Source organism: Barbus barbus, assembly GCF_936440315.1.
Source record: "Barbus barbus genome assembly, chromosome: 34".
NCBI classification, from domain to species: Eukaryota; Metazoa; Chordata; class Actinopteri; order Cypriniformes; family Cyprinidae; genus Barbus; species Barbus barbus.
Window position 1 is genome coordinate 1,516,483 of NC_136762.1, and position 16,356 is coordinate 1,532,838.

A 16,356-nucleotide genomic window follows, 5' to 3' on the forward strand; every position below is an offset into this window, starting at 1 on the left:
TTTTTAATTATTTTAATTGATTTTGTTTCCCAACAGGCTTGTGGTGAATATTTACATGGAAAAAAGGGCAAAAAGTTATCAAATCAAATGTATTGCACTCTTAAAAGCAAATTAAATTAAATTAAATAAACATAAACACTTGGTTAAATACAAAAGCATTAGTCTACAACTATATATTTATCATTATTGATGATTTTTTTGACTCAATTCTAATTTTTTCATGGTTTTTAAGAGGGAAAGAGAAACTAAACGATTGATTGGACGAACGGAAAAGACGCCATCCAGAGAATAAAACTGTGTAAAGTGATTCAGATCATTCATAAGTGTTGGTGGATGTGTATTAAACGCTTGATATTCGCAGGTGAAGTTTTCGGGGCTCTGAGGATCCGCCCCTCCGCCCCCCTCCTCACAAACACCGGATAAAACCGGGAGCGACTCTGTATGAGACACCGTGCGCAGGACGACTCGTATGAACTGAGTTACTCCGGGAGAACTGCACTATTCACTCGGTTTGTGAGGGATGGACGCGCTGCGAGTGCTGTTTTTTCTGTGCTGCGCGTGCATCGCATCGGCTCTGGGTTCGAGACTCAAGACCCCCGCGTTACCCATCCAGCCAGAGACAGAACCCATGATATCCAAAGGCTTGTCCGGTAAGACCAACTGCATTTCAATCTCCAAAGAGCGATATAACGCGACTGAAGAAGCGAATACAGGGTCTTTCTCCAGAACCGTTTCTGTATATGGTTCTTTGGAAGCTTAAGTGTGTTTTAATGCTTCATTATTGGTTCTTCAGCTCCTTAAAGCACCAGATGCTATTTTAAAGAACTGTATCATATAGCAAGCAATAAAACCATTTGGATTCCAATCAGAAGCTTTATTTCAGGTTTTAATGAGTGTATAGGATGAAAAACTGGTCTTTTGTTGGTCTGGTTGTTTTGTTTTAAATTTAAGTTGCATTTAGAGCCAAAAACCTCAAAAAATAACTTACTTCTCTAGTTCTTTATAAAAACCATCAATGCATCTGATGTTTTAGACAACATAGACCCCAAAGAATCTCCTAAGAACCAGATAAACACTGAATTACCATAGAGACTTTGATGCAATGGCACAAGCCACGGTCGAAGGCATTTATTATGATTTACCTCCGTATATGACAGTTTACGTGCGTGTCTTTGAAAGTGTTTAGCTTAACAATAAATTGTTTAATAGTCTGGCTTTATAAAGGGAGGCCGTAAACTGCAACTGATGATCACTGACCTCATTCCAGATGCAATAAATGGCAAATTTACTCGAATCTCTCATTCTCTGTTCAAAACAAAGCCGAGGAGATGTTTTGGTTACCAGTGCTGAATGTGATTTCGTTAGGAGGGAAGAAATCACATTCTCTGCTCGTTTTAGTTGGTGTTCTTGAAGGTTTGGCTCAGAAAGGGCCGTTTGAAGCTGATTTGTACACATTCCCATCCTCGGGGTCTCAGTAAACGTCTTGGGGTCTCCTCACGCTGCTCTTGTTTATTGTCTCAATCAGGTTGCTCCTTCGGTGGCCGCTTTTATTCGCTGGAAGACACGTGGCATCCAGATCTCGGAGAGCCGTTCGGTGTGATGCATTGTGTGATGTGTCACTGCGAGCCGGTAAGACGTCAAACACACACTGCATTTCATAACTGAGGAACCTTTCAACATTGACCGTGTGGTGTTATATGTTCACATGTGTTGTAGACAAAGAATAGTTTTTCTTCAAATGTAAAGGTTTTTTGTTTTTATTTAAAAATGCAAAATATTTTTAAATAATTAAAAAATTCTATTTTATGTTTTAAACTATTTAAAAAAATATATATTGGTATTTTATATATTTAGATTTTTTTAATAGAATTTTACATCAATTTAATATAAACAAAATTGTATATTTTGAAAAATGTATTTTGTCACATGAGATGCAACATTAATTTTAAATTCTATGTTATTTTAAATAATTACTTTTCATATAATTTTTTTAAATATTACTTTTAATTTATATCATTTTATACAAATTTTATATTTCAATATATATTTATATTTTTGTCATATGAGATGCTACGTTAATTTTAATTTGTATATTATTTGAAGTAATTATTTTTAAATATATATCTTTTTTTAAATATTATTTTTAAACTATTTATAATTTTATACAAATTTTATTTTAATATATTTATTTATATATTTTGAAGGGGAAAAAAAGAATTGTGCCATATGGGATGCAACATTACAATTTTGTTATTTTAAATAATTATTTTTAAATATTATTATCTTTTAAAAAATATATGATTTTGAAACTTTATATAAATGTAATAATTTAATATATTTTTTGTATATTTAGATTTTTTTTGTGTGGGCATATAGAATGCAACATTGACACTTGTAGAACTAAACTGAATCAACACTGAATTGAGCTGAGCTGAATATTGACTCTATTGTCTTTTGTAGAGCTGCTTAAAGCTGAATCAAATTCGTTTCACAATTGTTGCATGTTCCTGTTTATTTCTGTGAAGCCAGTCTGTAGTTGTATAAATAAATGTGCCCATCCGAATTCAAACCATGTTTCTCTCTCTCCTCGAGCAGCAGAGGAGCCGGCGAGGGAAGGTGTTTGGGAAGGTGAGCTGCAGGAATATGAAACAGGACTGTCCCGATCCAACCTGTGATGATCCGGTCTTGCTTCCAGGACACTGCTGCAAAACATGCTCAAAAGGTAATACACATGCAGACGTGTGTGAGTGTGTGTGTTTCTGCAAATGGTGAACAAATGGAAACACAGTCCAGCGTTTTTGGAATGCCGTCACACTGTTATACGGGAAAAAGTGTGAGGGAATGATGGAAAGTAGACAAAGCAGACAAACGGAATGATAAATGGCAGCGAGTGTGGATAGATGGTCTGGTTCGGTGTAATTGCACTCATGTTTATGGATGCCGGTCCGTGTAGAACATTAGCTCTATTGTGCGTTCTACGATTTCTCTGACATCATGCATCTCGGTTTCCATGGTTACAGGCGACTCGGGGAGAAAGGAGGCGAAGTCATTGTTTGAGTTCTTCCAGGAGAAAGACGATGATTTGCACAAGTCCTACAACGACAGGTCCTACATCAGCTCTGAGGAGAACAGCAACCGAGACAGCGCCACCGGTGAGACTCCAAACACACTTAACCCTAATGCATTCAAAATCTGTGCAACTGAAGAATTGTTATCTTATAAAACATAATATTTTAAAACTACAACCATACTGAATAAGATCAGCAACTTCTCATGAATGAGTTAAAGTAAAAATGTCAATTTGTTTTTGCATTTACCCTTTTTTATTAATAAAAAATGGAGAAAATTAAAATTAAACATGAACCACAGTGAAAAAAAAACATGATGCAAAATGCATATATATTTTTGTCAATACTGGTGAAAATTTTGATATGAATATATCATTGTATGAAATTTATACAAACATATAATCTGAGAATTACTGGTGTTAACCCAATTGGAATGAATGGAATTTAATTAAATTCCTTTGAATTTATGTCTCAAGTGTGCTCAAAAACCCTGAAACGTTTTCAAAGAAAATAAATCTATTTTACTTGCATAAACATTTACTTTAGGGTGGAAAAAGTGATTTTTCATGCTGCAGTAGTTTGTCAATGGACGTATACATTCATGTTTATCAACAAAATTCAGTCTCAAAAGCATGTGAAATATGAAGAAAAGGCCAAATATATTTTTACAAAGGTTTTGACACTAATATAACTTCATAGACTATTTCAAAGTTTTGAATGTTACCCCGTTATAACTGCATTTACCCATTTTTTATTAATTAAAAAATTAAGAAATTTCAAATTACACATGAAACACAATGACAAAACTATGATGCAAAATTTATATATATTTTTGTCAACATTAATGAGAAATTTTATTTGAATATATCATTGTATGAAATTTACACAATCATATGATCTGAGAATTATCGGTGTTAACCCAAATGGAATGAATGGAATTTAATTCAATTCTTTGAATGTATAACTCATGACTGATAAAAAACGGTCCAAATTCATGAAACATACATTTTTTTTTCTAACAAAACAACATAAACAAACAAAATAAATGTAATTTACCTGCATAAATTTTACTTTCAGTTAAAATAAAAAGTGATGAATTTTTCATGCTGCAGTTTCATCAATTGACGTACATATTCATGTTTATCCAAAAAATTCAGCCCCAAAAGTGTGTGAGATATGAAGAAAAGGTTAAAAAAATATTTTATAAAAAGTGACACTAATATAACTTCATAGATAATTTTACTAAATTTTTTATTTTATTTTTTTGACACCAAATGGAGCGCCATACATACACGGGTCAAAAATGACCCGAGCACGAAATGTTTATTTAAATGGTTATATCTCTTAAAAAATAATAATGAAAAATCTGAAAAAAATAAATGATGTGTATTTTGAGGGTCTTAAAGCATATGCAAAGTTTCAATTGCTTGCTAAAAACTATGCATTGTTTACAAATTTCTATGCATTTCTTCCGAATACGTTATGTTAAATGATTGTCAGTCAGATTACCCTGATTTATGTGAACAGATTTTGTGGCTCTACTCACCGGCGTGACGGACTCGTGGCTGCCGAGCTCCAGCGGCGTCGCTCGGGCCAGATTCACTCTCACCCGGACGAGCCTGACCTTCTCCATCACGCTCCAGAGGTAACACTCACACCACTGCAGATGTGATGCCAATCACGACTCTCGCTTCCTCCGTCGCTCACTTTACGCATGTGTTTGTCCCTTAGGATGAACCGGCCGAGCCTCATCACCTTCCTGGACTCCGATGGAAACACGGCGTTTGAGTTCAGAGTCCCGCGGGCCGATACAGACATGGTGAGTTATTATTGTTAATTAACACCAGAAGAAAAAAAAAACGCGTTCGTTACTAAATGTTAACTGAAAATAAATAAATAAATAAAATACAAAAAACCTTAATATAAATATAATATAAAGTTAAATATAAATAAAATAAAAATAATAAAATTAAGAAAAATAAAAAATAGTAATTAAAGTTAATAAAAATAAAATAAAACAAGCAGTAATAAAAATTATTAATGTCAAAAATCAAAATGAAACAGAAAATATTAAAATGTGTTTAATGTTTAGATCTGTGGTGTCTGGAAGAACCTGCCGAAGTCTCACCTGCGGCAGCTGGAGGCGGAGCAGCTGCGTGTTTCCATGACAACCGCTGACAACAAGGAGGAGGAGATACAGGGCAAAATCATCAAACACCGAGCACTGTTTGCAGGTGAGTGTCGAACCTTACATTCGATCTCTTTCATAGCTTGACGTGTTTAGACATGTAGGCTCATTTCCTGCGGTTTGTCTGACAGAAACGTTCAGTGCGATCCTGACGTCTGACGAGGTGCATTCTGGGATGGGAGGAATCGCCATGTTGACGCTCAGTGACACAGAAAACAATCTGCATTTCATCCTGATTCTGCAGGGACTCGTTCCTCATGGGAACTGTAAGGACAAAGAAATTAATAAATAAAAATGATATACTGTATATATGAAGAGTTCAGATGCAAAAGCCTGTAAGTGCCGTCTGAAAGTTTCTTCTAAAATTAGCCTTTTTATCAGGCTCCTGTGTAGGTTGAGTAATTTCACTTTAATGGCAATGAATAGGTTTTTTTTTCATTGCCAAGTGAAATAACTGAATACAAACACAGAAATCTGAGAAAAATACTAATTTTAGAGGAACATTTCTGACGGCACTTAGAGGCTTTTGCATCTGATAAAGAGTTCAGATCCAAAAGTTAAAAAAAAATATATATTTATCTTTTTATTATTATTTATTATATTATTCATAATAAATGATAAAAAGTAGTTATTTTTAAAAATTAAATCCTTTAAAAATAAATAAGAATATTAATTTTTTTAATTTTGTATATACACACACACACACACACATACACACACACACACACACATACACACACACATACACACACACACACACACACACACACACACATACACACACACACACACACACACACATACACACACACACACACACACATACATATATATATATATATATATATGAAGAGTTCACATGCACAAGTTTTTAAAAATAACTATTTTATATATTATTATTATATTATAAGAAATACATTTTTTAAAGATTAAATCCTTTAAAAATAAAAGTAAATAAAATAAATAATTTAATAACAATATTAACTATTTTTCATTTTGTTTCAGTCTCTGCAAAGGTGCCGGTCCGAGTGAAGCTGCTGTACCGACAGCATCTGCTGAGAGAAATACGAGCAAACATCTCTGCAGACGTGAGTCAAAACACACACATATACTGATGGAAATGAATATGAATGAAACAGAATATCTTAAGGAACACATGTTCTCTGATGCGTGTCTGTAGGACTCTGACTTTGCTGAAGTCCTGGCTGATCTGAACAGTCGTGAACTCTTCTGGTTGTCCCGTGGACAGCTGCAGATCTCGGTGGAAACAGAAGGTCAAAACCCCCGTCAGATCTCCGGAAACATTTCTGGCAAGAGATCATGCGACAGTAAGTGCAGCCAATAGGCAACAATCACCTCATAAATCATCCTCTTAATACATAAATCAGCGTGAAGAGACTTGAAAGGCTTTGGACAGTTTTATGTAACAAATTTATTTATTTGTTTCTCATTTAAATTATATATATTTTATATAAAATGTATAATATTTTATAATATTAAAAAGTATTAATATTTATTCATTTGTTATAATACTAATATATATATATCCATATATAAATAAACACACACACATATATATATATATTAAATAAGACAAAATAATGAGTAATTTAAAGAATACAGGTATAAATCAAAGCATTAATATATAATTAAGTTTAAAGAACCATGAAAGGCTTTTCTGTCCTGTGCTGACAAATGTATTATTTATTTGTTTCTTATTTAATTTATACATTCTTTATAATAATTTTATAATATGGTATAAAATGTACTTATTAATATAATTGTTTTATTTGTATCTGACATATATATAATTTTAGAATACCAAAATTTATTTACATTTATTTATTTGTTTTTTATATAAATACTGATAATTAATAAAATAAATCAATCAACAAAATACAGGAAACATTAACAACTAACTTATAAATCATCCCATTAATACATAAATATCAACTTAATTTGTACTGTTATATATTACAAGAAAAAACAACAACACTTTAACAGGAAGACTTGTTGGAAATATCAAAGATTTAATTTTAAATGTAACAACTAGGCTTCTATAGGCTAGTTGAATCATCCTTTAGTAACACAGTATTGTACTGTGAGCTCGAAGCTGAAATAAATGACAGCAGGCTTTAGTTGTGATCTCAGTAACTACATCCGTCTGTCTGCTGTGGCTGGTTTTATCCTGCGATTTACGCCGGGTTATATTTCATCTTTGTGTCATGCATAAATCATCTCGGGTATTTTTCATGCCAGAATGAGATTTCCCGTTCATAATTATGATCGCGATCGTGAAGAGGTCAGGAATGCGCAGCGATGAGGTCAGAGGTCAAATGCTGTAGGATCGGTTTCGTGGTCATTCCGTATGTTAGTCGAGCGAAACGAGAGTTTGTGTGTGACAAGAGGCCTCACACACACACACACACACACACACACACACACACACACACACACACACACACACACACACACACACACACTCACACTCACACACACTCACACTCACACACACACAAACAAACACACACACTCACACAAACACACACACACACACACTCACACACACTCACACACACACAGTGCTGGCGCTGCTTCTGCTGTCTGATTCCAGCTGCACCGTTAACAGCTTGACGTTATGTGTGAAGAATTCAAACCCAAGCGATCCTGCGCTGCTCTTGCTCTGTTTACTCCTCGGCCGGCCTTTCTTTCCTTCTACATCGAAACGGTCTCTATTTACCTGCACGTCGGCTGATTCCCCTCGTCTCTGGGGATGACGTGACTCCAGCCTTGACCCTTGACCCCACATGAGTTCATGTGTGTTTGATTGTTTCTCTGGCTGCTGATTGTTTGAGTCCCTCTGGACCTCTAATCGCACGCGAAACTCTCCGTTCGCTTTAGTTTTCCCCGGTTCTCTCACCCTTTCTGTCACATGCACAAACACAAGTTATTTAAAGAGTTTTCTGTTAAATAACCTGATACATGTTATCTTAAAAAGGTCATATCCTAATTTATTTTTTAAATAGGTTTAAATGTCATGCATGACAAGTCTTTCTGGAAAGTGATGTACATTCAGGGAAATTTACATCTAAGTTAACGCATAGTTTTATGCAACAAAATAATCAAAATGTTGTTTTTCACGCTCTTTCTAACAACAAAAACAGTTTTTGCTACTGTACTTTTAAGACTTTGTCATCATTTACATCAAACGGTTTTATTTCAAAAGCCATTTCTGGAAATGATGTAAATACAAGGAAATTTATACACATACATATATATATATATATATATGTGTGTATGTATGAAGAGTTCAGATGCAAAAGCCTAAGTGCCAATTTGACTTGTTTGAAAAATGATTATGTAACATGTATTCCTCTCTCAGCTCTTCAGAGTGTGATGTCCAGCGGTTCTGCTCTGACTCCTGGGAAAACCGGCGGCGTCGGGTCGGCCGTCTTCACTCTCCATCACAACGGCTCGCTGGACTACCAGGTAACGGCTCCGTTCTATTCTCTCATTTCTCGATGGCTTGGCCGGGTCTGTCGACTGAGCGCTGTGGTGTTCTCGAGCAGGTTCTGGTGGCGGGTTTGAGCAGCGCGGTGGTCGGTGTGACGATCGAGATGAAGCCGCGGCGCCGCAGTAAACGCAGCGTTCTGTACGACATCACGGCGGATTTCTCTGCGGCGGAGGAGCGCGGCGGCGGGCGAGTGGTGGGAAGCTGCAGCCGCGTCGAGGCCAGACACATTCACATGCTGCTGCAGAACGAACTGTTCATTAACATCGCCACGGACGAGCAGCAGGAGAGCGAACTGCGCGGACAGATACGACTGCTGCCGTACAACGGCCTGGACGCTCGCCGAAACGGTGAGAAAGACAGCATTTACATTAAAAACTATTAAATAAAATCTAAAAGTCATATAAATTTATTTATAATATATATTTTTTAATTTATTATAAAAATAATATTATATGCTCAGCATATATATTAATAAATGTATAAAAATTTATTACATTTTAGTGTAGTAAAAAAATATTTCTTACATTAATAACAATAATAATAATAAATGGCTTACATTTGAGATATTTTACATATATTTATTATTTAAAATATTAGTGAATTTATTCATCTGCATTTATATATATATATATATATATATATATATATATAACATATATTGTTATATATTATAAATATAAAAATTATAAAATTAATACAAATTATATATAGTACATCTCATTTAAATGAATTTATTATCTTGTTTTAAACATGCTTTATATCTATTTATATGAATTTATATTAATATATATATATTATAATATACAAATATATTATTATAATTATAATATACAAATTATAATTGAATTAAAACCTGCTGTTTTTCATCCGCAGAGCTTCCGGTTCCTCTGGCGGGTCAGTTTGTGTCTCCTCCGGTCCGTACGGCTGCGGCGGGTCACGCCTGGGTCACGGTGGACGAACAGTGTCATCTGCATTACGAGATCGTCGTCAACGGCCTCAGCAAGAGCGAAGACACCTCGGTCAACGCTCACCTGCACGGATTGGCCGAGATCGGCGAGATGGACGACTCATCCACCAATCACAAGAGACTTCTGACTGGCTTCTACGGTCAACAGGTAAACAAATCAAGAGCCTCGAAGTTAAACACAATTTGGCATCATTTACACCCGGCGATAATGTAAACTGCCTGATTGCAGCACAACAAAAGCGTGTTTTCTTTGGCTGCTCCGGCAAAATCGTGCATGAAACGGACAATTCTGCTGTTATTTATTAAAATACTTTAAAGGATTTGTTTATAAAACAAAGCTGGTGTTTTCCCAAATGAGCTGAAACCAGTATTGCATTCTGTATTTGTAGGTTAAATGCATTTAATCCTGGTTAAACATAAAGAGTTCATCTTGTCCTGTTTGCACAAATTTACAGAAACGGTCTCTCTGTGTCTCTTACAGGCCCAGGGTGTGCTGAAAGATATTAGTGTTGAGTTATTGAGGCATTTGGACGAAGGCACAGCTTATATTCAGGTCAGCACCAAAATGAATCCAAGAGGAGAAATACGAGGACGGGTGAGTACAAAAATGCTAAATTTTATAAAGATTTTCAACAGTAATTTTGTTTTCTTTTTTCTTCTTTTTTTTAAACCTTTAAGATTTTGCCATCTGATCTTATATATTTGCATAAAACTTTTATTTTAGAATTCTAAAATATATACTATATATAAATATATCAACTTTGTTTTTTATATTTATAATTTTTAAATATATTATCTAGCACCTTATTTTAATACTAGCCTTTTAGTTATATTTATATATAATTTAGTCTACTTGTATATTGTATAATGCTTTCACAAAATCGTATGTAAACCCAATCATGCTAACAGAGTACTTTAAATGCAGAGTAATATATGTTAAAACTTTGTGTTTAATGCATATCCTCGTTTTCCAGATTCACGTTCCCAACATCTGTGAGTTCGGTTCCCGCGGTGAAGTGGTCGAGGAGGCAGAGTTTGACGATCTCGTATTCGTCCGTGACCCGGCCGAGCTGAGGAAAGACCCACACACATGCTTCTTTGAGGGAGAACATCATGCACATGGGTCGCAGTGGACACCGCAGTACAACACCTGCTTTACCTGCACCTGCCAGGTAACACACACACACACACACACACACACTGGTGTAGCTTTGATTTACATATCATTTATGAAGTGAAGTGACATGTGGTCAAGTATGGGGACCCATACTCGGAATTCGTGCTCTGCATTTAACCCATCCAAGTGCACACACACAGCAGTGAACACACACACACACAGCAGTGAACACACACACATAGCAGTGAACACACACACAGCAGTGAACACACACACATAGCAGTGAACACACACACAGCAGTGAACACACACACACAGCAGTGAACACACACACAGCAGTGAACACACACACACACACCGTGAACACACACCCGGAGCAGTGGGCAGCCAATGTTGGAGGTTTGGTGCCTTGCTCAAGGGTCTCACCTCAGTCATGGTATTGAAGGAGGAGAGAGCACTAATTATTCACTCCCCCCACCGACAATTCCTGCCGGACCTGAGACTTGAACCCGCGACCTTACAAGTCCAACTCTCTATCCATTAGGCCATGACTGCCCCGTTTATGAGACTGTGGTTAATTTTGCGTACGATCTGTTTGCATCCCTGCAGAAGAAGACCGTGATCTGCGATCCTGTGATCTGTCCTGCGCTTTCCTGTCCTCACACCATCCAGCCTGAAGACCAGTGCTGTCCCATCTGTGACGGTGAGTAATGAGTCAAATTAATATAATTGTTTAATATTTGTGACCCTGCAGCACAAAAGCAGTCATGAGTAACACAGGTATATTTGTAGCAATAGCCAACAATACATTGTATGGATCAAAATTATACATTTTTACAAAAATCATTAGGATATTAAGATCATGTTCCATGAAGATATTTAGTAAATTTCCTACTGTAAATATATCAAAACTTCATTTTTGATTAGTAATATGCATTGCTAAGAACTTCATTTGAACAACTTTAAAGGAGATTTTCTCAATATTTAGATTTTTTGGCCAAATATTGTCCTATCCTAACAAACCATACATCAATGGAAAGCTTATTTATTCAGCTTTCAGGTGATTCATAAATCTCAAATTTCAATTTAAAATTTTTTACGCTGGTTTTGTGGTCCAGGGTCACATTTTGATGTCTACAGCTTGTATTTAAAAGTAGGACATTTATGTGTTGAAATGTTCTGGTTTTAGGCATAAAAAGTGTTTTAATCAGAATATATTTGTCTTGTTTTCCAGTATATCTTGCAATATCTTATGCAATTTCACTTCTCAAGTAAAGTTTTTTTTTGTTTTCGAGGATGTTTTACTGGAAAACAAGACAAAAACACAGATCAAGATTTGATTTGCAGTGTACAGATTGTTAGCTTGGACTATAATAAAATGCAGTAACATAAAAATATATGTTTAATGTTTCCTCTAAAATTTGTATTTTTACATTGTGTTGTGTCAACAGAAAACAAAGAATCCAAAGAGACGACTGCGGTAGAAAAAGTTGAGGAAGATCCAGAAGGTGAGTTTATATTAAATTACAAGAATTTACATCATTGCAACTATTATTTTAAATGTGCAGCTGTATATTAAGATGTTTATTTGTTCTTTCAGGCTGTTATTTTGAAGGTGATCAGAAAATGCATGCACCTGGCACAACATGGCATCCGTTCGTCCCTCCATTCGGTTACATTAAGTGTGCAGTGTGTACCTGCAAGGTAATTTAACAAACATTGTAATACACAACAAAATTATTTTATGATTTAACCATAAAAAAATACCTAATCTGTACACAGACATGAATATTAATAGTTAACCGTGTTGTTTTGTCCATCTCAGGGCTCCACAGGCGAAGTGCACTGCGAGAAAGTGACGTGCCCGCCTCTCACCTGCAGCCGACCAATCAGACGCAACCCTTCAGACTGCTGCAAGGAGTGTCCTGCCGAAGACACGCCCCCTCTAGAGGATGATGAAATGATGCAGGCGGATGGAACGCGCCACTGCAAGTTTGGCAAAAACTACTACCAGAATAGTGAACACTGGCACCCGAAAGTCCCGCTGGTGGGAGAAATGAAGTGCATTACCTGCTGGTGTGATGTAAGTTTCTCTTTGCTTTATTTCAAATTTCTTTTAAGAGCATTTTGAGAATTTAAAACAAGATGCCACAGATGATTAGGGTAACAGATGTCACCATACTTCCCTAGTTTATTGATTGCATTAAGAAGTGCAAACATTTTCTGAAATGTAGGCAAATGAGGTGTTATAACATATATGTGACAACACCATGTTTTTAGGAATAAAATGTTCTAGTATTCTGTGTGAATGATATATGAACAAACCCCTCAGTAAAAACCTTCAGAATATAGATAGACCAAAAAGTGTATTTTAGATGTTTTCTTTCCACTACTTTAAGTGAGTGAAGTGAAGTGTGGCCAAGTACGATGACCCATATTTTATGACCAGTGCATAAAAATACAATGCAGTAATTATTGGCATAATTAACTCAATTTCTCTTGTCATTACAGCATGGCGTCACAAAGTGCCAGAGAAAACAGTGTCCGTTGTTGAGTTGCAGTAACCCCATTCGCAGAGAAGGAAAATGCTGTCCTGAATGCATGGGTAAGTTCTGGTGCTAAACACGGTTTACTAAACTAAATCCTGCACAATTTACTCAGTACACTTTATATCTTTCTTTTACAGAGGACTTAGTGGAAAAAGATGAATTGGCAAAAAAGGTGGAGAAAAAGAAAAATTGGAGACACTGATACCTTCTTCCTCAACGTTCATCATCCTCCTGCCTTGAGATCAGGTCGTCTCAAACGCACAACGGGACGCCTGCGGATTGCAAAAACTATCGATGCATGAAACAGAGGAGCAGTCCAGAACACAAAGAGATCGAGGACAGTTTGGGAGAAAGACACTCTGAAGATGAAAGCTATCAAGACAAAAACAGATAATGCATAAAAAGATGAAGGAATTTCAGCTGCTGCAGTTGTTTGAATTTCCCATTGATTGATTTTCTCATGGGATTGTTTGTTTTATTTTTGTTTGCATATTTGACTTGGTGCGAAATATCCAAGACTCGTACATCATATCTGTAAATAAATGCGAGTACAATCACATGTTTGTACCACAGTAAAAAACACACACAACGCTTCACAACAAATTGCACATGCCGTCATTGCAATCCTTCATAATGACACTCAAATCCCAGCCAATCAGCAGGACTGTTGTGATGCATCTGATTGGAGATTTGCCCTGTGGGTGGGGCTTGGTTGTGGAGGCGGTGTTTCAAATACTCAACATAAACCTGCTCATTTTTGCTGCACCTGATGTTGCTGGTCTGTTTGCTGGTATATAATATTTTATGGCTATTTTCTTTTAGTATTTTGATGGATATTGTTTGTATTTGCATATTTATTATGATGAATAAAAGTTTTAAAATTTATGTTGTCAACAAAGAAGCATGTTGTCGTCCTTTCTCTTGCAGTGGGATGGCCATTAACATTCATTTTGACTTCACATGGTTTCTGCAGGTTTGATGAAGGTAAATCTAAGACTTTAAGACCTTTTTAAGACCAAGTACAGAAAATATAAGGAATAAATTGAATGGAACATGATATGTCAATACGGTCTTCATTTTCAAAAATTGCAACTTCCAACAGATCTCCATTATTTTATTTGACAAAAAAAAGCTTATGGCTTGAATATCTCTGCTCCCAATCAATAGAATATGGAAATAACTTTTATTGTACCTTCTTATGCAAAAGAAAGTGATTTTGTCTTGTCTAAAGATTCTTACATTTATGCATTTAGCAGACGCTTTTATCCAAAGCGACTTACATTGCATTCAAGTTACAGTTTTTACATTTTATCAGCTCTTGCTTTCCCTGGGAATTGAACCCATGACCTTGGCGTTGCTAGCGCCATGCTCTATTATTTGAGCTACAGGAAAGCTTAAATCAAGATGCATTGAGAAGCAAAATGGCATAAGATAATCAGTCTTGTTTTCTGAGAAATTGATCAAAATAAAGTGAGTTTATGATTAAAACAAGAACAAATGTCTGCCAATGAGCTGAGAAAAATCATCTTAGGTTACGTATGTAACCCCAGTTCCTTCGAGGGAACGAGGCGCTGCGTCTGGAGACGCTTTGCTGAATGCCTTCAGCGTAACCGGTTCTGAATACAAGTTAAATCTGTCCAAAGGATGGGCGAGACGCCACGGGCGTAGAACCTGACAAAGGTCAGGGGCGTAGACCATCCCGCAGCGTTGCAGATGTCCTGTATTGGGACACCTGCGAGGAAGGCCTTGGAGGCCGCCACACTCCTAGTGGAATGAGCCTTGACTCCCATCTGCGAGGGGAGGTCAGAGGACTCGTAGGCAATCTGAATGGCATCGACAATCCACCAACTGAGGGTCTGCTTTGAAGCAGGAAGACCTCTCTTAGGGGGACCATAGCAAATCAGCAGTTGGTCCGCCCTTCTCCACAGGGCAGCACTGTGGAAGTATGCGTATATGTATGCATAAGTATGCTCGCACTGGACACATACAGTTAAGCTTTTGCTGGTCAGGCTCCCGAAAGGGAGGAGGACTGAAGGTCTGCAGTACGACAGGCTGTGACGTGACGGAAGGAACTTTGGGGATGTACCCTGCACGAAGGTACAAAAAGGCTTTGGCCATGCCGGGCGCAAAGTCCAAGTGAGTAGGGGCCACTGACAGGGCCTGCAGATCCCCAACTCTCTTTAGAGAAGAAATCGCCAGAAGAAACATAGTCTTCAGGGTGAGATGGCGATCCGAGATCTCCTCAATAGGCTCGAAGCGAGGCCTACAGAGAGCATCCAACACCACAGCCAGGTCCCAAGGAGGAATCTGGGACCGTACTGGAGGTCTTAGCCTCAGTGCACCACAGAGGAAACGTGTAACTAGGGGGTGTCTACACACTGACTGTCCACCAAGAGAGGTCGAAATCGCCGCCACAAAGATCTTCAAGGTGGAGTGGGTTAACCCTGCGGAGAGTCGAGCCTGCAGGAACTCCAGCACTGTACCAACCGGGCAGTTAACTGGGTCGAGCTGGCGATCTCCGCACCATGAATTGAAGAGTCTCCACTTCAGGGTGTACAGTTTCCTCATTGAGGGAGCTCTGGATTGGAGGATGGTCTCCACAACCTCGGTTGAGAGACCGGAAGCTATGAGCCGTGCCCCCTCAGGGGCCACACCCACAGCCTCCATAACTCCGGACGGGGGTGCACAAGGGTGCCTCCTGCCTGTGAGAGATCTCTCCTGACGGGATTCTCCCACGGAGCGCCGTCGAGGAGGGAAATCAGGTCCGAGAACCACACTCGGCCCGGCCAGAACGGGGCTACTAGCAGCAGCCGGACCCTGTCCCGGCGCACTCTCTCCAGAACTCCGGGGAGCAGAGCAATCGGGGGGAAGGCATACAGACGAAGCCTCGGCCACGTCTGTATTATGGCATCCAGCCCCAGTGGAGCTGGATGAACTAGAGTGTACCAGAGGG

At 37.5% G+C, this 16,356-nt stretch overlaps 1 protein-coding gene across 1 annotated transcript; it reads left to right on the forward strand.

The window, feature by feature from the left end:
* The first annotated feature begins 310 nt into the window (after positions 1 to 310).
* On the forward strand, positions 311 to 14,298 carry LOC306854569 (chordin-like). Its single transcript, XM_079392702.1, has 21 exons — positions 311 to 650; positions 1,526 to 1,629; positions 2,596 to 2,722; positions 3,021 to 3,152; positions 4,596 to 4,713; positions 4,800 to 4,887; positions 5,161 to 5,302; positions 5,388 to 5,522; positions 6,262 to 6,344; positions 6,437 to 6,584; positions 8,639 to 8,745; positions 8,826 to 9,117; positions 9,644 to 9,885; positions 10,219 to 10,332; positions 10,712 to 10,909; positions 11,464 to 11,557; positions 12,306 to 12,362; positions 12,455 to 12,558; positions 12,680 to 12,937; positions 13,366 to 13,459; positions 13,541 to 14,298. Exons 1-21 carry the CDS (start codon positions 521 to 523, stop codon positions 13,603 to 13,605), a joined length of 2,832 nt encoding a protein of 943 aa, XP_079248828.1. The 5' UTR covers positions 311 to 520; the 3' UTR covers positions 13,606 to 14,298.
* Positions 14,299 to 16,356: the final 2,058 nt, after the last annotated feature.

Bases quoted from the DNA above. Each gene is read 5' to 3' on its own strand.
- LOC306854569 (XM_079392702.1), top strand. From the start codon at position 521: ATGGACGCGCTGCGAGTGCTGTTTTTTCTGTGCTGCGCGTGCATCGCA. The intron at 5,303-5,387 runs GTGAGTGTCGAA...TTTGTCTGACAG, and splicing joins ACACCGAGCACTGTTTGCAG to AAACGTTCAGTGCGATCCTG. The intron at 8,746-8,825 runs GTAACGGCTCCG...GTTCTCGAGCAG, and splicing joins ACGGCTCGCTGGACTACCAG to GTTCTGGTGGCGGGTTTGAG.